General features: G+C 46.6%; 1 protein-coding gene across 1 annotated transcript in view; it reads right to left on the bottom strand.

The window, feature by feature from the left end:
* Positions 1-21,930, bottom strand: part of MON2 (MON2 homolog, regulator of endosome-to-Golgi trafficking) — a 461,654-nt gene that overhangs the window by 270,298 nt on the left and 169,426 nt on the right. Inside the window, 1 exon segment of the mRNA XM_030215834.1 lies at positions 21,430-21,554. Within this exon segment, the coding sequence (XP_030071694.1) occupies positions 21,430-21,554 (125 nt within the window).

The raw sequence follows: 21,930 nt of genomic DNA, 5'->3' as shown, positions 1-21,930 counted from the left end.
TCTTGCTTGAGTTTCAACAAAGTCTTCCCGACCAGAGGTATGGGAGGATAAGCATACAGGAGACCCTCCCCCCAGTCCAGGAGGAAGGCATCCGGTGCCAGTCTGCCGTTGGCCTGAAGCCTGGAACAGAACTGAGGGACCTTGTGGTTTGCTCGAGATGCGAAGAGATCTACCAAGGGGGTGCCCCACACCTGGAAGATCTGTCGCACTACTCGGGAGTTGAGCGACCACTCGTGAGGTTGCATAATCCTGCTCAGCCTGTCGGCCAAACTGTTTTTTACGCCTGCCAGGTATGTGGCTTGGAGCACCATGCCCTGACGGCGAGCCCAAAGCCACATGCTGACGGCTTCCTGACACAGGGGGCGGGATCCAGTGCCCCCCTGCTTGTTGATGTAATACATGGCAACCTGGTTGTCTGTCTGAATTTGGATAATTTGGTGGGACAACCGATCTCTGAAAGCCTTCAGAGCGTTCCAGACCGCTCGTAACTCCAGGAGATTGATCTGCAGATCGCGTTCCTGGAGGAACCAGCTTCCTTGGGTGTGAAGCCCATCGACATGAGCTCCCCACCCCAGGAGAGACGCATCCGTAGTCAGCACTTTTTGCGGCTGAGGAATTTGGAAAGGACGTCCCAGGGTCAAATTGGACCAAATCGTCCACCAATACAGGGATTTGAGAAAACTCGTGGACAGGTGGATCACGTCTTCTAGATCCCCAGCAGCATGAAACCACTGGGAAGCTAGGGTCCATTGAGCAGATCGCATGTGAAGGCGAGCCATGGGAGTCACATGAACTGTGGAGGCCATGTGGCCCAGCAATCTCAACATCTGCCGAGCTGTGATCTGCTGGGACGCTCGCACCCGCGAGACGAGGGACAACAAGTTGTTGGCTCTCGCCTCTGGGAGATAGGCACGAGCCGTCCGAGAATCCAGCAGAGCTCCTATGAATTTGAGTCTCTGCACTGGGAGAAGATGGGACTTTGGATAATTTATCACAAACCCCAGTAGCTCCAGGAGGCGAATAGTCATCTGCATGGACTGTAGAGCTCCTGCCTCGGATGTGTTCTTCACCAGCCAATCGTCGAGATAGGGGAACACGTGCACTCCCAGCCTGCGAAGCGCCGCTGCTACTACAGCCAAGCACTTCGTGAACACTCTGGGCGCAGAGGCGAGCCCAAAGGGTAGCACACAGTACTGGAAGTGACGTGTGCCCAGCTGAAATCGCAGATACTGTCTGTGAGCTGGCAGTACCGGGATGTGTGTGTAGGCGTCCTTCAAGTCCAGAGAGCATAGCCAGTCGTTTTCCTGAATCATGGGAAGAAGGGTGCCCAGGAAAAGCATCCTGAACTTTTCTTTGACCAGATATTTGTTCAGGGCCCTTAGGTCTAGGATGGGACGCATCCCCCCTGTTTTCTTTTCCACAAGGAAGTACCTGGAATAGAATCCCAGCCCTTCTTGCCCGGATGGCACGGGCTCAACCACATTGGCGCTGAGAAGGGCGGAGAGTTCCTCTGCAAGTACCTGCTTGTGCTGGAAGCTGTAGGATTGAGCTCCCAGTGGGCAATTTGGAGGTTTGGAAACCAAATTGAGGGTGTATCCTTGCCAGACTATTTGGAGAACCCACTGGTCGGAGGTTATGAGAGGCCACCTTTGGTGAAAAACTTTCAACCTCCCCCCGACCGGCAGATCGCCCGGCACTGACACGTTGATGTCAGCTATGCTCTGCTGGAGCCAGTCAAAAGCTCGTCCCTTGCTTTTGCTGGGGAGCCGAGGGGCCTTGCTGAGGCGCACGCTGCTGACGAGAGCGAGCGCGCTGGGGCTTAGCCTGGGCCGCATGGCTGTCGAGAAGGAGGATTGTACCTACGCTTACCAGAAGAGTAGGGAACAGTCTTCCTTCCCCCATAAAAACGTCTACCTGTGGAGGTAGAAGCTGAAGGCTGCCGGCGGGAGAACTTGTCGAAAGCGGTATCCCGCTGGTGGAGCTGCTCTACCACCTGTTTGACCTTCTCTCCAAAAACATTATCCGCACGGCAAGGCGAGTCCGCAATCCGCTGCTGGATCCTATTCTCCAGGTCGGAGGCACGCAGCCATGAGAGTCTGCGCATCACCACACCTTGAGCAGCGGCCCTGGACGCAACATCAAAGGTGTCATACACCCCTCTGGCCAGGAATTTTCTGCACGCCTTCAGCTGCCTGACCACCTCCTGAAATGGCTTGGCTTGCTCAGGAGGGAGCTTGTCCACCAAGCACGCCAACTGCCGCACATTATTCCGCATGTGTATGCTCGTGTAGAGCTGGTAAGATTGGATTTTGGCCACGAGCATAGAAGAATGGTAGGCCTTCCTCCCAAAGGAGTCTAAGGTTCTAGAGTCCTTGCCCGGGGGCGCCGAAGCATGCTCCCTAGAACTCTTAGCCTTCTTTAGGGCCAAATCCACAACTCCAGAGTCGTGAGGCAACTGAGTGCGCATCAGCTCTGGGTCCCCATGGATCCGGTACTGGGACTCGATCTTCTTGGGAATGTGGGGATTACTTAAAGGCTTGGTCCAGTTCGCCAGCAATGTCTTTTTTTAGGACATGATGCATGGGTACTGTGGAAGCTTCCTTAAGTGGAGAAGGATAGTCCAGGAGCTCAAACATTTCAGCCCTGGGCTCGTCCTCCACAACCACCGGGAAGGGGATGGCCGTAGACATCTCCCGGACAAAGGCCGCAAAAGACAGACTCTCGGGAGGAGAAAGCTGCCTTTCAGGGGAGGGAATGGGATCGGAAGGAAGGCCATCAGACTCCTCGTCAGAGAAATACCTGATGTCCTCCTCCTCCTCCCACGAGGCCTCACCATCGGTATCAGACACGTTCATGAACCTGTGTCTGAAGCCATGCCCGGCTCGACTCCGTGGAACCACGCCCACGGTGTGAGCGTCGAGAGGTAGACTCCCTCGCCCGCACCGGCGAAGCTCCCTCCGCCGACGTCGTTGGGGAGCCTTCCTGGGAGGCGACCGCAGTCGGTACCGCAAGCGGCACCGATGTCGGAGACCTCACCCCGGGCAAGGGGCCAGCCGGCGCCTCACTCGACGGTACCGGTGGCGCAAGCACCCCCGGTACCGGAGGGGAAGGGCGCAACAGCTCTCCCAGGATCTCTGGGAGAACGGCCCGGAGACTCTCGTGCAGGGCGGCTGTGGAGAAAGACATTGAAGCCGATGCAGGTGTCGAAGTCAGAGTCTGTTCCGGGCGTGGAGGCTGTTCCGGGCTGTCCAAGGTGGAGCGCATCGACATCTCCTGAACAGAGAGGGTGAGCGGTCCTCCCGGTGCCGATGCCTACTGGGTGCCGACTCCCTCGGCGACCCAGAGCTCTCGGTACCGACGCGGGAAGGAGACCGGTGTCGATGCTTCTTTGACTTTTTGAAACGAAGCATGTCACCGGAGCTTCCCGGTACCGAAGAGGAGGACGTAGAATCCAGCCGTCGCTTCCTCGGGGCCGAGGCCAAAGAAGGTCGGTCTCGGGAGGGCTGTACCGCAGGAGCCCTCAAGGTAGGGGGAGACCCACCCGAAGGCTCACCGCCACCAGCAGGGGAATGGACAGCCCTCACCTGCACTCCAGTCGAAGCACCACCGTCTGACGACATCAGCACTAGTGGAGGTCCCGGTACCACCGACGCCGACACAGCCTTCCGATGTCTCAGCCCCGATGCTGCAGAGGGTCGATGCCTCGATGCAACCGATACAGTCGCGGCCGAGGACGGAGGTTTTGACGCTGTCGACGTCGACGCACTCGATACTCCTGGTACCGATGTCGACGAAGAGCCCAAGAACAAAACGTTCCACTGGGCCAATCTCGCTACCTGAGTCCTTTTCTGTAAAAGGGCGCAAAGACTACAGGCCTGCGGGCGGTGCCCAGCCCCCAGACACTGAAGACACGACATGTGCCGATCAGTGAGCGAGATTACCCGAGCGCATTGGGTGCGCTTCATGAAGCCGCTGGGAGACTTCGATGACATGGGCGGAAAAATCACGCCGGCGAAATCAAAACTCGTAATTGCGGTAAGGCACCAAAAAGAGGGGGAGAAAAAACTCGACCCGAGGCCTCAAAGGGGCCTACCCCGAAAACGAAAGAAAACTTAACGGGGCCAAAAACTGGAAATACGGGAAGGGGAAAAAGACCAAAAGGCCCTTCTCCGAAATCCCTTTCTTTTTTTTTTTTTTTTTTTTTTTAAGCGAAAAGTCAAAAGAAGCACGAGGGTCAACTTAAGGGGCGCGAACAGCGCAAACACGACCGTACCGAGCACGGACAAAAGAAGACTGACGAACACGAGCCGGTTCGGGCGGGAAGACGGCCACGCATGCGCGGTGCGCATGGGTGCGCGAGGACTAGCAAAGGCCTTTGCTAGTGAAGTTTCCGATTGGAGGGGCTGCCGTGGACATCACCCATCAGTGAGAACAAGCAGCCTGCTTGTCCTCGGAGAATTTACTGTTAACCCCAAGTATTAGTAACTAAGTCTCATTGCATAAAATGGGGCCTGTGCTAAACTAGCACGAGTTACTGATAAAGTAACACATCTTAATAGCCCACATTGATAATTACACCCCTCAGGGTTGCTCTGCAGCCACCACACTATGGGAAGCCCCAAAGGTGTGCAGTAAAGACAATTAAGTTTCATCAAAAACTTTGGAAAGTTCATTCTGTTCAGCAACCTTTGAAGTTATGTGACCACTTGGCATGGCACAGTGAACCTGCTTGTCTTCAGAGAAAGCGTCAAACATGTTGAGATATAAATTCTGCATTAAAGCTGTCAACTCCCTCTCATTACATTACAGCTCAAAAATCCAACATCCATTGTTAACTAACATGCAAAGTACCCCATCCCTCTGCCTGGATTTCTATATCTTAACACATGGTCTGTATTTACAGTATTTAATAACACCTTTTACTCACTTTTATATGTGCATAGAATTATATTCCTGGTTTACATTTTGGTAGCTCCTCTATATAAACATCATACAGAGAGCATGCCCTGGCTCAGTGAATGATCATTATGCACTTTAAGTTTATGTCCATCACATGCCATCTCACAGTGCTACATTTCCCAATCCCATACCATGGTCACCTGGTGCACACACAAACTCACTCTTACTCCATAGCCCCAAAGTAGCCTTTCTCTCTTGGCTGAACTCTCGGCTCAGCGCACACTGCAGACCTCACCTGCTCCAGAGCCTTCAAAGCTTTACAGTCCTGCAGTCAGACCAGCTCCTCCTTAAGTTACCTAGCCTGCACCCTACACAGCTTGCCTGCCTTGCCGTTACACACAGCACGCTCCCCAGAGCATCCTAACCCTACTCAAACCTTGTCAAGGCACCTTAATAACTATTTACTGCCTCCAGCAACTTGTCTGCGACCTGATTTGCTGTTTCTTTTTTTTTTTTTTTTTATTACATTTGTACCCCGTGCTTTCCCACTCATGGCAGGCTCAATGTGGCTTACATGGGGCAATGGAGGGTTAAGTGACTTGCCCAGAGTCACAAGGAGCTGCCTGTGCCTGAAGTGGGAATCGAACTCAGTTCCTCAGTTCCCCAGGACCAAAGTCCACCACCCTAACCACTAGGCCACTCCTCCACTGTCTCGCTAGGGCCCAAGATGTGAACAAGTATGCTCTGTACATGCTCCTGAAATGCCACCCTGCCTGAGCCTCACTTTGCACACGCGTGGATTTCTGTGTATGTGCGCTGGATGCAGCCGGCCTGCCTCCCGGTGCGCAGAATTAATGAGTGCCATGCACGTGCACTCACTGAGCCAATTCCTTGCTTCACTCTCCGCTGCTGCAGAGAGCCTGAGTCCCACCAGACCTGGAGTGTTCCAGCCTCGAGCATTTCTGAGTTCATGGTTCACTCTAGGCCCTGCCTTCTACACTACCAGCAAATGCCAGCCAGAGCCCTGCAGAACAGCAAAGACCCCAACAGTGGCCGCTAGACTCTCCCTGAGTCCCCAAACAGAAGCCAGCAATCCCAGGTGAGCAGTTTGATTTTTGTTTAATACTTTCTAAATTTGTCCTCACTTAGAAATGTCCCTGACATTTCTCATAACATCTAACATACAAACATTCATACTACATTCTCTCATTCAAGCACCTTTATGACAGAGCTTTAATAAAGAATATAATAATTTAAATAACCTGGTCTTTTGCCTTGATTCACTCTCTTAGGCTTAGCATGACCCATTATTTCTGAGTTTCTACCAACATTATCCAACTCATTTGGCATTTCTATCTCAGACTTGTCATTTGGATTTTCTAAGACATTTTCCTCAGATCACTGTCTTGGACTTTCTTCCATTAAAAATCAAGCTGTCTCTCTACCACTTAACCACAAACGTGCTACCAGTGTCCCTAAGCACTATTCAATAACAGCACCTAACTTATATAGTGCAGAAATACAAGGGGGATGTACATATGGGCAGAGCTCCCACTTGCATGTGTAACTTACAGAATATTGTAAGTTTGGTGCATCCCTCTACATTTAGGATCTCACACTTACACCAGGGCCGGTACAGCAGAGGGTTACTAAACGTTAGGCACCCCAATACTGAGTCACATTAGTTTTCTATTAAAAAAAACTTGGTGCCCAGATGCTGTTATAGAATAGGCTCATACTGTACATCCTCAGGGCACCTAAACGGAGGCGCCTAGTAGTTAGGGAATTGTTGCTTTTAAACTGCCTATCCCCACTCATCTATTCTCCCAATTAGACAGACACATTGACAGCATAGATACATATACATATTCATGAACACACCCAGAGGTTGGAAAAATTCTATGAGGTATCATCTGCATGCTTTCCCCATCATGTATTCCCCTTCCCTTGCTGCCACAACCCTACCACTTTCCTGGGCTGCCTCTTAATGCTTCATAAGTATATTCACGTGACTGAACAGTGAACCTTGCTTAATGTTTGCTATGTAAAGTTAATAACTATGTACAGTGATGTGAAAAAGATTTTGTCCCTCTCCCAAATTCCCATATTACTGCATATATGTCACACTGAATGATTTCTGACCTTTTCATAAAATGTAATATTATGGTTTATTAAGTATTTACTATACCACCTTCCACGAGTCACATCAAAGTGGTTTACAAAAAATATAAAAAAGAAAGGGAAGCAACCATGTGCTGCAAAATAGAACTCCATAATCGGATAGGACAAAAAAGACTAGGTAAGGAGACAGAGATACAGACCAGGAGATAAACAATACAAGTCAGGATGTCTACCCGTTTCTCTTGAAACATCCACAGGTCTAGGAATCATAACAGAGAGCCAGCTCAAATAGATGAGTTGAGAGCACTAAACTTTGCCCTGGAAGCTTTAGCAAGTAGAGTGCAAGGGAGTAAGTTCCATAAAACAGAGGTAAGAAACAAAAAGGCAAAGCACCACGTGGAGAGACACCAGGCTTAGGATAGTGAGGGTAGAGTCAAGAGAAATTCTGATGACTGTAGATAAGTTGGTCTACAAGGAACTAAAATGGAAGCCAGATATGGAGGGAATCTTGTAAAAATTTCACTATGAGTCAACATAAGAATTTTGAATTGAGAACAGTACTTCACAGGATGCCAGTGAAGTTGATATAAATAAGATGAAATACGATCTAATTTCCTAAGATGAAACAGAATATGAATTGCTGTGTTTGCACCGACTGTAGATGCTTGACAGAATATTGAGGAAGGCTGGCTAATACTATATTGCAAAAGTCTAATCCAGAAGTCACAAGGGCATAAAAAATTATTTGTAAGTTGACAGTCTAGAAGGGAACTAGCCTATCAAAGTTGCTGAACTGCAGAAAAACTATGTTTTATACTGAAGAAATGTGGGGCTGGAAAGTAATTGATGATCAATAAGGACTCCTAAATACCTGAATGAGACAACCAATACTATCGGACAACCTATAAAACAGGAGGATAAAGTCTGACGTGATAAACAATTAGAAAACCATATAGCCACTAATGTGGAGGGCTTTATAATATGATGATTGTCACTAAGCCAGGATTGTCACTAAGCCAGAATTCAACCCTGGACAGACAGTATTGAAGAGAAGTGGTATCACAGTTGGACAAGTCAGTATGATGTAAAAATAAAATATTGTCTGAATAATAGTAGGCGCTAATCCCAAGGGACTGAACAACAGTGGCTAGAGGGCTCAAAAAAATATTGAACAGTGGGGGTGCCAACACAGACCCTTGAGGAACGCCACATGAGATTTTGCATACTGCAGAGAAAGACTTCTGAAACAACACTTTGGAAAAGCAAAAACAAAGATTTAAACCAATAAGCACATGTCCTGAGAGGCCAATCTCGGAAAAACTTGACAGAAGAAGATTACCACATTACCTTGATCAAAGGAAACATAAATCTCACTTAGAAGAGCAGTCAGCACAGTTTCCATACTAAAGCCCGCTCTAAATCCAGAATGATCAGGAGGTATAACAAAGGGATCCTGAATAAACACATAACATAGTTTTAAATGATTACATCATTTATTTAAGGAACAAAGTTATCCAACACCTATATCACCCATGTGAAAAAGTAACTACCCCCTTAGTTAATCAACTAACTGACCAAATTTAATTATTATGTTTATTATGTCAACCAGATAAACCGACTAATCCGATCAGCAGGTCAAGGTAGTTTACAAAAGATAAACTGAATTAGATTTGGTTGATTGAACAAAGCCAGTATTGATCTCAGCCAGCCCTGTTGAATCTAAAGATCACTATATACTTAACCTTGCCATTAGAGTGAAGTAGTCAACACCAAGTTTCTACAAGAGCGATATGCAACGATCAAAGAAAACTCCAGAAGAGATGAGAAAAAATGTTGTTCAAATGTATCAATGTGAATAGGGTTAAAAAGCCATTTCTAAAGCTCTGGGGACTCCAGCAAACTGGAAATCTATTATCTCCAAATGGAGAAGACTTAGAACAGTAGAGAATCTTCCTAGGAGTGGCCAGCCTGACAAAATTACTCCAAGAGCACAGTGACAACTTATCCAGAAAGTCACAAAACATCCCTGAAGAACATCCAAAGAAATACAGGCCACTCTAGCCTCAACTAAGATCGATATTCATGACTCCACAATACGAAAGAGACTGAGCAAAAATGGGATTCATGGAAGAGTAGCAAGCAGAAAGTACTTCTATCCGAGACTAACATCAATGCTCAGCTTACATTTGCAAAAATACACCTGGATGATCCTCAAGCCTTTTGAGATAATGTTCTATGGACAAACAAGTCAAAACTGGAACACTCTGGACAACAGTATTCCATAGTAAGAACATCATATCAACAGTAAAACATGGTAGTGGTACTGTGGTGGTGTAGGGTTGCAGAATTCTGCACTGTACCAGAAAATTCTTGAGGAGAATGTCCAGTCATCTATCTGTGAGCTGAAGCATAATTATGTAGCAAGACAATGATCCAGAACAGAAAAGCAAGTCTACAACTGAAAGGCTGAAGGGAAACAAAATTGAAATTTTGGATTAGCCTACCCAAAGTCATGACTTGAACCCAACAGAGATGCTGTGACAAGACCTGAAACCAGCACTGTGTGCATGAAAACCTACAAATGTGTCTCAATTAAAGCAGTTCTGCAAAAAAGAGTGGGCTAGGATTCCTGAACAGTGATGTGAATGACTGATATCAAATTACAGGAAGCATTTGGTTGCAATTATTGTTTCTACAGTTGATGCAACCAGTTACTAAGTTTAGGAGACTGTTACTTTTTCATATGGGTGACATGGGTGTTAAATAACTTTGTTGCTTAAATAAATGAAGTAATAATTTTAAAACTGTGTTGTGCGTTTACTCAGGATCCCTTTGTCTAATGCTACATTATGTTTCAAGATCAGAAACCATCAGTGTGACATATATGCAATAACAGGGAAAATCAGAAAAGGGCCAAAAACTTTTCACATTACTGTATCTTGTTACTGGTTGCTATGTGTATTGCCTACTAGAAAAGCACAACCATACTTTTTGCCTTGAGACAATGTGTGACAAGGCTGTAGTTACCAGCCCTTCTGAGCTGAGACTAGAGTACTTGCCTCTACTGACTTATGAAACAAGCACTGGTCACCAGCTTTCAAGCTAAGAGATTAAAGACTAGCCTCTAATAAAAGGATAAAAAAAATAAAACATACATACACGTCATTCAGCCACATTGTCTATATCCTCAGCCACCAAAACACTCGGGGTAAATTCTCATCTCTGGTTACTGCTGATTTGCACTACTCCTTCTGTAAGTTATAACAAAACCTTTATTATTCCGAACATTCCGGCCCTTATTCTTGCAGAGGAAGAACAAGAAAACAGACACATTGTTAAAGCTCTCACAATAGGCAAATTAGCCTCCAGTCTCTCTCACAGATTCCATCCTCTGTCCCTCCAACAAGTTCTGGGGTTTTTCTCTTTTCAATATTCTTTTTAAAAGAATCCAAAAACAGAAAGACTGGCTCCTGCTCAATAAGGACTAGGACCTCTAATCTAACAGCTATCTCCCCTTGGGTAGGACCAAACTTGCCATAACTTTAAAGTCCTACTCTCCACCACAGGCTGCTCTTCTCAGTCAAAAGAAAAATACAAGAAAATCACTGTCCATGTTTTCTGTTTCAATTAATAGTAAATATCTTATTCTTTCTCTCAACATAGTCCTCCCCTATCCAGCTTTGAGTCCTCTCCAATGGGTTTCCATGTGTGAGCTTTTCAGACCTCAGATCGCCAGGCTGTGGGTTCTTCCTTTGTTCTTCTCCCACCTTCTCTGCCTCACTTTTATTTATTTATTTACAAAGGCTTGATATACTGCAAATTGCCAATTTACAAAGTTAAACTGCTGCAAAATCAGATGAAATCAAGCACAGAGGGAAGAAGGGGAGAGATAATGGAGAGAAACAGGAAGTGCAGGGGTAGACAAGTATGAAAAGCAAGTTTTAGCACTGTTTTAAATTGGCATAGGACGGAGGGAGTTCCAGAGCTTAGGTCCATTGTAACTGATGGCAGAAGTACATGTGATGTCAAGGTGGATAACAGAGGGAGGGGAAATGTAACATTGGTCTATGCTGGATGAGCAGAGAGAATGGGATGGAGTATAAGCAATGAGGAAGTAGTGCAGGTAATCTGGGGATGTGGGGAGCTGGCCTTTGAAGACTAGAATCAGGATCTTAAACTGAATGTGTGTGGAGAGCAGTAGCCAATGTTCAGTGTGAAGGAATGGGGTGACATAATATAAAGGTCTACAGTTATAAAACAAACAGCAGTGGACTGAACCAGTAGTAAATGCTTCAGAGAATATACAAAGAAAGATGAGAATAAAGGAGTTGCAATAATTAATATAACTGATTACTAGACTGAGAAGGGGGGCATGGATTGTGGACAGCAGGAGAAAAGAAAAAATGGGTCGAATGCAAATAGGGCATAATAGGAGGCACGAATGACAGAGTCAACTTGGGGCATGAAACTGAGGCAGTTGTCAAAAAGAGCGCAAAGAATTTTAATAGAGCCTTTGTACAGAAGTGGGCAGTGATCTATAAGGGGTGGACGGAGTTGTAATGAAAGGATGGTGAAGTGGATGTCCATATATTTCTCCACTTTGAGGAATACTCGGTGGTTGTAGAGCCAGGAAAATACTTTATGAAGACGTGTGTTGAAGTCAGAGACTGGTTTGGCCAGCAGGATAAAATGGAGGATCTGAATATTGTCGGTACAGCACATTGGAAGGCAGTTATTGGACAGGATAAGGGTGAGGAGTAGAGCAAGGAAAAACAATGAATAAAGTGGGGCCAAAATTGAGCCTTAGGGAATGCTGGATCGAATGGCTAGGACATCAGAGTGGGAATCTAAGTGAGCGAGCTGGCAGGTTTGATTAGTGAGATAGTACTACTACTACTTAGCATTTCTATAGCGCTGCCAGGGTTACGCAGCGCTGTACAAGTTTAAACATGGGGAAGGACAGTCCCTGCTCAAGAGAGCTTACAATCTAAAGGTAAAAACTATGTAGTCAGTGTAGGTATCAGGAATGGGAAGGTGGTTAGGCGCCAAAAGCAAGGGAGAAGAGATGGGCCTTGAGTAAGGACTTGAAAATGGGCAGGGAGGGCGCATGGCGTATGGGCTCAGGAAGTCTGTTCCAGGCATAAGGTGATGCGAGGCAGAAGGGGCGGAGTCTGGAGTTAGCGGTGGTGGAGAAGGGTACAGAAAGGAGTGATTTGTCCTGAGAGCGGAGGTTACGGGTGGGAACATATGGGGAGAGGAGGGTAGAGAGGTAATGGGGGGCTGCAGATTGAATGCACTTGAAGGTCAATAGGAGAAGCTTGAACTGTATACGGTAGCGGATCGGGAGCCAGTGAAGCGACTTGAGGACAGGGGTGATATGAGAGTATCGGTTCACGCGGTAGATAAGACGTGCGGCGGAATTTTGGACAGATTGAAGGGGGGATAGGTGGCTAAGCGGGAGGTCAGCGAGGAGAAGGTTGCAATAGTCAAGACGAGAGGTAACGAGCGAGTGGACGAGGGTTCGGGTGGTCTGTTCAGAGAGGAATGGGCGAATTTTGCTAATATTATAGAGGAAGAAGCGACAGGTCTTAGCTGTCTGCTGGATATGGGCAGAGAAGGAGAGGGCGGAGTCAAAAATGACTCCCAGATTGCAGGCTGAAGAGACGGGGAGGATGAGGGCGTTGTCAACAGAGACAGAAAGTGGGGGAAGAGGAGAAGAGGGTTTGGGTGGAAAGACAAGGAGCTCAGTCTTTGCCATGTTCAGTTTCAGATGCCGGTTGGACATCCAGGCAGCAATGTCTGAAAGGCAGGCCGAAACTTTGACCTGGGTTTCAACTGTGATGTCGGAAGTGGAGAGATAAAGCTGGGTATCATCAGCATAGAGATGGTACTGGAAACCATGTGATGAGATCAACGAGCCCAGGGAAGAGGTGTATATCGAGAAAAGAAGCGGTCCAAGGACAGATCCTTGAGGGACCCCAACAGAGAGCGGGACGGGGGTGGAAGAAGAGCCATTAGAAAATACTCTGAAGGTGCGTTGGGAAAGATACGAGGAGAACCAGGAGAGGACGGAGCCCTGGAACCCAAATGAGGACAGTGTGTCAAGAAGTAAATTATGATTGACGGTGTCAAAGGTGGCAGATAGGTCGAGGAGGATGAGGATGGAATAGTGACCTTTGGATTTGGCAAGGAACAGGTCATTGCAGACTTTAGAGAGTGCTGTTTCTGTTGAGTGTAGTGGGCGAAAGCCGGATTGAAGCGGGTCGAGGACGGCCTGAGAGGAGAGGAAGTCAAGGCAGCGGCTGTGGACAGCACGTTCAAGTAATTTGGAGAGGAAGGGTAGAAGAGAGATGGGGCGGTAGTTGGAGGGACAGGTGGGGTCAAGTGATGGTTTTTTGAGAAGTGGTGTGACTACAGCGTGCTTGAAGGTGTCAGGGACAGTGGCAGTGGAGAGAGAGAGGTTGAGGATGTGACAGATTGAGGGGTTAACTGTAGGAGAGATGTTGGTAAGCAGATTGGTGGGAATGGAATCAGAGGAACAGGTGGTGCACTTAGAGGAAGAAAGAAGGCGAGCAGTTTCCACTTCGGTGATCTCAGGGAAGGAGGAGGCCAGGTTAGGTTGGTTGAGGGAGTGGGTTAAGAAGTCACAGGGAGGAGAAGGCTTGGAAGTGAATTCAAGGTTTATCTTCTGCACTTTATCGCGGAAGTAGTCAGCTAGTGTTTGAGGAGAGAGAGGGGGGGGGGTCGGAGCGGAGGGTACTTAAGTAGGGAGTTGAGGGTGGTGAAGAGGCGACGAGGGTTGGAGCCAAGAGAATTGGTTGAGAATAATATTCCTGTTTGGCAAGGAATAGGGAGGACTGGAAGGAGGATAGCATGAATTTGAAATGGGTGAAGTCTGACAGGGTGCAAGATTTCCTCCAGAGTCTTTCAGCAGAGCGGATGCAGGAGCGAAGGTAACGGATGCAAGGGGTTAACCAGGGCTGAGGATTAATGCGCTTAGTGGGGCGAGAGACAGATGGTGCTAGGGTATCCAGAGCAGTGGAGAGAATTTCATTGTAGGTAGAGACAGCCATGTCGACAGATTCGGAAGACGAGATGGAAGGGTAGGGGGGTCGACAGCTTTGAGATTCCTGAAGGCAGTGGTTATAGTTGGGCGAGGTTGAGGGGGAGGGTGATGAAGAGTGAGAGTGATTAGGTGATGATCTGAAATAGGAAGGACTGAGGTGCAGAAATTGGAAGGTGAGCAGGAAGAGAAGAGAACGAGGTCGAGACAATGGCCATCACGGTGAGTAGGGGTGGTAGAGCATAGTCGGAGGTTAAAGGAGGATATCAGAGTGAGGAATTTAGAAGCGTAGGAGCTGGATGGGTTGTCAACGTGAATGTTAAAATCACCAAGAATGAGGGATGGAGATTCGGGATCAAGAAAGACGGTGAGCCAGGCGTCGAAGTCAGTAAGGAATGAAGAGAGGGGCTTATCAGGGGGGCGGTAGATGACTGCAACTCTGAGTGGTAATGGGTTGAATAGCCGGATGGAGTGAGCTTCAAAGGACTAGAAGCAGTGAGACTGCGGTAGGAGGAGGGGTTGGAAACTACAGGAGGGCGAGAGAAGTAGCCCGACGCCTCCACCGCGGCCATCTGGGCGGGGAGTGTGGGAGAAGAGATAACCTCCATGACAAAGGGCCGCGACTGAGGCAGAGTCGTCAGGGGAGAGCCAGGTTTCAGTTAGGGCGAGCAGTTGGAGAGAACAAGAGATGAAGAGATCGTGGGTGAAGGGCACTTTGTTGCAGATCGAGTGGGCATTCCACAAGGCGCATGAGAAGGGGAGGGAAGAGGGGGGAGGAGGGGAATAGAGACGAGGTTGGAGACATCACGGAATCGTTTGCATGGATAGGAGGAGGATAGGTGAGGGGGGCCTGGATTAGGATTAATGTCTCCCGCGGATAGCAGGAGGAGGAGCAAGAGAGTGCGGAGGAGGGTGGGGGAGGTCGGGCGACGAAGGCGACGAAGGCAACGAAGACGGGGTGCACTTAGGAGGAATGGTGAAGGGTTAATGGCAGGAAGGAGGTGTTGAAGATTAAGGGCTAGGAAGGAGGAGGGGGACAAGAGAGATGGTGAGGTGGTGAGGGATGGGAGTGAATAGGGTATTGCCGTAGCGGGCAGGACGGGAGGGAACACAGGTGGGCAATGAGTTCCGGCGGTAGACAGCGGTAAGGGGAGGGGAAAAAGATTAGGAAGGGACAGGGCAAGGAAGAGGATGTGGACAGGGGCCATAAGTAGTGAATGCGGTGTAACAGGTGTAAATGTAGTGACTGAGGTGAGAAGCAGATAGATAGAGCGGAGAGCCGGAGGCTTGGAATGGAAGGATTGCAGGTAAGTCAGTGGCTGACAAGTTAGCAGGCAGGCAAGTGAGGCAGTGGCTGCCAAGCTTGCAGGCGGGCTGGGACAAGCTGGTGTGGATGGACAGGAACGAGCAGGGAGAGAGCTTTGATACCATTTGAAAATAGTACCAGAGATATTGATAAATGTAAGTGTTGAAGCAGGAGACCATGATCAATGAGAATGAGCAGGGAGAGAGCTTTGATACCATTTGAAAATAGTACCAGAGATATTGATAAATGTAAGTGTTGAAGCAGGAGACTATGATCAATGAGATCAAAAGCTAAGGAGAGATCAAGGGAAACCACCACCACAGAGGAGTCCTGATTCCAGGGACGTTCTAATAGTGTCATGAAAAGCAACTAGTGGGGTCTCAGTGCTGTGATGTTTTCTAAAACTGGCCTGATAGCGGTGCAGGACAAGAGCCTTTCGAGGAAAGAGAACAGCTGAAGGTGAACTATCTTTTCGAGGACTTTGGAAAAGAAAGAGAGTTTAGAGATGGATCAATAGTTAGAGGGGTCAGAAGGATCAAGCAGGGGCTTCTTTAGGAGGGGAGAGATCAAAGCATGTTTCCAGAAACTCGAGACAACTCCATGCAAGAGACTGCCCTGGAGTAGTGGGAGAAACAGGGGAAGAATTTCAGATGCCAGGTACTTACAAAGGCGGACTGGCCAAAGGTCTAAGGCAGATCCTGAGAGATTGATATCAACAAGGGCAGATAGAGAGGAGAGAAATATGGGGATGAAAGAGATCCAGTTAGAGATGGAACAAGCAGAGGAGGCAACCATCGGAGAGGAGAGGGGGGGGGGTGAATAGGAGAGAGTGTAGCTGGGACAACTGCAAATGATGCTTGAAAATTATCAACTTCATTTTGCAAAAAAGAAGCAAAAGTACAGAAAGGAATAATGGTAGGATCATAGACCTGAGATGATGAGTCTGAGGGGGCTTTCTGGGAGATCTTTTAAGGGTCCCAAAGGTATAAACCCTTCCCTTCTCATTAGCTTCCCACCTACCTTTGAGTTTCTTTCATTCCTACCCAATTAGGATTATAGGCTTCACTTCTCCCTGAGGCGGGAACTCTTCCCTCTAGCCCTGCATTTCTCAACTGGTACGTCGCAACGACCCAGTTGGTGTGTCACAGGGCCAGCCAGCAGAAACAACTGCATCTGAGAGAGGGGAGAAGAGAGCATAGGCAGTAGGAAACAGCCCAGCAGAGGAGACACAGCTACACTAATCCTAACACCACAGCTCCTTCCCGGGCTATGCAGGCAGCAAACGCGCCTACAAGCTTTCATTTCCACTGGAATTTAAAACCCTACTAAGCACATTTCCTGAATACACAGAGTTGCTGGATCATAAGGTGGGGGGGAGGGGAGTTTCTGGACCATAAGGGGACAGAGGGAGGTAGAGGGGCAGGGTGGATTGGGACATGAACTATAAGGATGGTAGGGGAGAAGGGGCATGGAGCTCCTGGACTACAGAGGTGTGAGGGGAGGGAGGTAGGGGAGGGACATGAACCTGTAGGATCTTAAGGGAGAGAGAACAGGGCATTGCTGGCACACAGTGGTGTGGGGGGAGGGGATATGGAGCTGCTGGACTACAGGGGTGGGGGAAAAGAGCGGAACAAAGCTCCTGGATCATGGATTGGAAGGAGAGAGTCACAGCTGTTGCACCATAAGGTATAGGGGACAAAGAGCTGTGTGACTACAGGGGTGGTGAAGGGAGAGGGGACATGCGTGGGATAAACACAAAGGAATCCTGTTTAGAAGGAATGGTTCCGCGGAATCTTAGCGGAGATTGGGTGTCGACACCGGTAATCGGGAAACAAAATGGGAGCTGGCACACTTCTACGGTCTATGCACTGATTGTGACTGAATAGACAGGGATGAGCTGCAGTGTACATTTTAAGGGGCTTCGACGTTAGCTCCAGAAAGTACAAGAACAGTGCTGGGAAGACTTCTATGGTATGTGCCCTGAAAAAGGCAGGGACAAATCAAACTCGGGTATACATATCAAGTATCACATACCATGTAAGTGAGTTTATCTTGTTGGGCAGACTGGATGGACCGTACAGGTCTTTATCTGTCGTTTACTATGTACTATGTTACTATGGACATAGAGCTGCTGGACTATAGGGGTGGGAAGAGAGAGAGAGGAAGGTTTAGGGGGTACATGAAGCCACAAGACTTTAAGGGAGAGGGGGCAGATAACTGCTGGGCCATAGGGGTGGGGTGGGGTGGGGGAGGGTACATGGAGCTCCTGGACTATAGGGATGGGGAAAGAGAGGGGACACAGAACTGCTGGATCATGGGTTGGAGGGGAGAAGAGACAGAGCTGCTGAACTATAAGGTATAGGGGATAGGGAACTGCTGGACTACAGGGAGGGGGGCAGACAGTGGACATGAAGCTGATGGACCATAGGGATTTAGGAGAGACAGGGTGATGCTAGATAATAGGAGTAGAGGGGAAGGGAGAAAGGGAAAATGCTGGACCATAAGGGTGGAGGGAACTGAGGGAATGGAAGAAGAAAGATGGAAACTGGACAAATGGACAGCACACACTGGAAGAAAGAAGGCAGGAAAGCAGAAAAGAAAAACTGGGAACACAATGCTTCGAAAAATAAAATGATCAGACAGCAAAGGTAGAAAAAGGTGCTTTATTTTGAATTTAAATGTAATACAGTGAAACTCTGCTTGTGCACACACCATTATTGCGCGAGTCCAGATTATTTGTAACAGCAACATGACTCCCGATGACATCAGGTTTGTACACGGTACAACACAGTACTGTAATCCAGTGGTTCCCAAATAAACATACTAGGTTAGCAGGCTTCAGAGGATATGCAAAGTAGGTCACCTTCAAGCTCTACCATTATGCAGAATAGCTCCATCTGGCCTTCACCAACCACTCTGTGGGGGAATTCTTCCTCAAAACAGATAATTCCAAGTTTCGAAGTTTATTCAATTTTTGATATACCGCCAATCGATAGATACCATCTAAGAGGTGTACAATATAAAAGTTTAAAAGGAAGGAGAAACAATTTAAAAACAAAGTTTAAAGGAGAATAACAGACCATCAGTTTACTTTATGTCTCGAGAAATCCATCAGCATTCCTTGCACTAAAATCCTAAAAGTCTAAATTAGCTTTCAATGTTTTTCATAAAACCATCTTCCAACTGAGCCCTCCTTCAGAAGAATTGGGGTCTCAGTTAAAGAGCAACCTCCCCTTGGACAGGACTTTAACTTGCACCATAACTTTACAGTCCTGTCCTCCACCCCTGGCTGTTAGCCCAAGTCTCAGTTCAAATAACACAGTGTTGCCTCTACACTATGATCCATAACACAGTTGCAATACTCCTATTTACCACTGCAATAAGGTAAGTACCTTTTCCTTGATTACAGAGTCCCTGCTCTGGGATGTGGCAGCCTGCCTCAAGCATCTCTTCTCTCCAGTCACCAGTTCAGCTTCTCCTTACAGGTCCATGCCCCAGGGGTTTGCAGCCCATTTCAACCAGCTTCTCAGGTTACCTGCAGGAATCCATCATTCCTTCTTCTTCAGGGCCCCCTTCCCTTCTGAATTATCTTCCTAGGAAGTGACTTTTATGGGGCTGCTAATACCTTCCCCATCCCTTTCTGGACCCTTCCTCCTGCTTCTATTAGGGTCCAGAACTTTCTCTATTGGGCTTACTTCTTAAAGGGGGACCATCTTCTTCTCTCTGCAATGGGCCCTCCCCGGCCTATAGCTTCCTGGTTTTTAGCTGACAAGGAGGAAGAGCTCCTTCTACTGGTCACTCTAAAATAAGACTGGCAGTGAGGCAGAGATCCCTCTAATGGCCCCTTTCATATCACTACATAGGCCTTTCACTGTGAGGATCCCTCTGGTGGCCTCTTCATGGCAGGGTAACTACCTACACTTATCACAATATTCCTGAGAGAGATTTGCATGCAGTGGAGGAAGTGCATGCAAATCTCTCTAATGAATATTCATTGTGGATATCCTAAAAATCTGACTGGCTGGGATGCCTCCAGGACCAGGTTTGGGAACCACTGCTGTCACAAGTGACACTCTGTGATTAAACTAAAATCCATCCTTTGAAATTTGTTGACAGTGACATCTAATGGTTAGGATATATTATCAGACTTGGTTTTATTTTATTTTTTATCTTTTCCAGAACAGTGGAATGCTCTGGATCTGCTTCATTCAAACTATTCCTCCTTCCACTCCTAATTAGAGAGAACACAGATACAAACACACTCACAGAGGGTTAAGAAAAAACTATTCCATGTGCCATTTTCCACGTGCTTTCCCCATTTAGGGCCAGATTCTATATATATGGCGCCGAAAAAAATGTGCTTAGTGCTATTCTATAAATCTCACCTAAAGTTAGGCGCAATTTATAGAATACATGTAGATCCCGTCCCAGTGACTAAATTTTAGTGGTGACCATTTATGCCAACTAAAACTTGGTGTATATACCATGCCTAACTTAGGCCTGGATTGGACATATTCTATAAGTGTGCATAATTTTAAGAAATGCCCTTGTCCCTTCCATGGCCATGCCCCTCCAACGGCCACGTCCCTTCTGAGATCCATGCATTAGAATTTACGTGCACCACTTTACAGAATACAGTTAGTTCATTTAAAGCCCACCGTTTCCCATAAACGTAGTTCACAGCGGATTACTGTAAGATTCTAGAGCACAATAGTCTACAAAGTTACATAATATAAATGCAAAGATACTTTAACCTTTAAACAATATAACCTACTAATAATACAGACAGAAAGCAACTATGAACCAAATTATTGCTTTGTCAAATAGATCTGAAACGGTAGTGTCTTCAGACCTTTCTTAAATGTGGTATAATTGGTAATTTTTCAAAGATTGTCTGGTAAAAATTTCCAGAATTTTGCACCTTGAAAAGCAAACAATTAAAAAGCTTCTTTGAGGAGATGCCTGTAGGACTTGGGAGATCAAATACTGAAATGTTCCGAAAATTATATAGATAGTTTGTTAATATATAATGTACAAGATTAATCATATATAATGGAACTTGTTCAAATGTAATTTTCCATAACAAACAGCCCAGCTTAAAAAAATATCCTCGCCTCAACAGTCAACCAGTGAATCTTACACTTAGAAAGTTGTGTGTGCGTAAATTCTAATTAGTGCCAATTAGCGCCAATAATTGCTTGTTAGTGGCCAATTCTCAGTACCAACTGGCTTGTTAATCAATTAAGCTGCATGCACAGTTTGGCTACACTGCCAAATCTGAACCTGCAACTTTAGTCACCATATATAGAATCAGGACCTTAATGTTAAGTAATGTCCATCTCTGAAGGATCCCTTTACGAGCTCACTAACTTTATTTTGAATTGGAAAACACACCTGCTAAAAGAGGCCAAGTCCCATTATCTGAATTTGATGTCGATATTCACTGTTTGAAATTGCTGATGCAAGAAACAACTTGTTTTGTATATCATGTAAATAATACCTTGCAGACATATATTATTTTTTAAAATATTTTATTGTGTTTTTATATTTTAGCCAAAAAAAAGGAGTAGGGGAAGATGGCTTTTCTCAAACAATGACGGAGACGTGTGGATGGATTAAAGGCTTTATTACAAAAACATCAAATTTGACTCTACACAGCAGCCGTGTTTCGACGTCTGAGCGCCTGCTTCAGGAGTCTTATGATGTCAATTATCTACATTTCTAATCTACATTGACATTGTAATTGACATCATAAGACTCCTGAAGCAGGCACTCAGGCGCCAAAACACAGCTGCTGTCAAATTTGATGTTTTTGAAATAAAGCCTTTAATCCATCCACACGTCTCCATCGTTGTTTGAGAAGAGCCATCTTCCCCTACTCCTTTTTTTGGCTTTCATTGCGATATGTAGGGAATCAGTGCACCTCCACCTCGTCTGTGGTTTTTCTTCTCTCCTTTTTATATTTTAGACCATACAGTGTCAGGATGTGGGGTTTTTTTCAGTAAGGTGATTTGGAAGTTTATTAAATAAATGCTACTACCTTAGCAGTTGAGGCTGTACACAGAGTCTGTGTATAGATTCCACTGCCACAGCTCTAAGCCATTGTGGTTTGTCTGCATCAAGAAACTTCACCAGCAGTGACAGAAAGATCTCACATTCGGTTACCTGAAATAAATGATAAAATAATACTCTGTAATTTCTCTATCAGAGCAAATCTTCTGAAAAGTCTCAAAAAAATCAAACTGCAAAGTATGTTGAAAAGAAACATATTTCAGTAGATAGGTAATATATTTTCAGCTGAGAGAACAAAATTGCAAAACAAACCTACTGATGCAGGCATGTTGCCTTGCTACATATTTACTGTATAGGCAACAGCAACCAAGAAAGTACAAAAGTGCTATCCTAGTTAACATCAATGATCCACTGAGCCCAGTATCTGGTCCGTAAAAGGAAATATACAACAAATCCCACCTCTACAGTACCTAGGGCGGGGCAGAGGGGCAGTTAACCCCAGGTGCTGGGAGCAAGGGGGTGCACAGCG

Source organism: Microcaecilia unicolor, chromosome 10, assembly GCF_901765095.1.
Source record: "Microcaecilia unicolor chromosome 10, aMicUni1.1, whole genome shotgun sequence".
NCBI lineage: Eukaryota > Metazoa > Chordata > Amphibia > Gymnophiona > Siphonopidae > Microcaecilia > Microcaecilia unicolor.
This window is presented reverse-complemented; position numbering and strand designations above follow the sequence as displayed.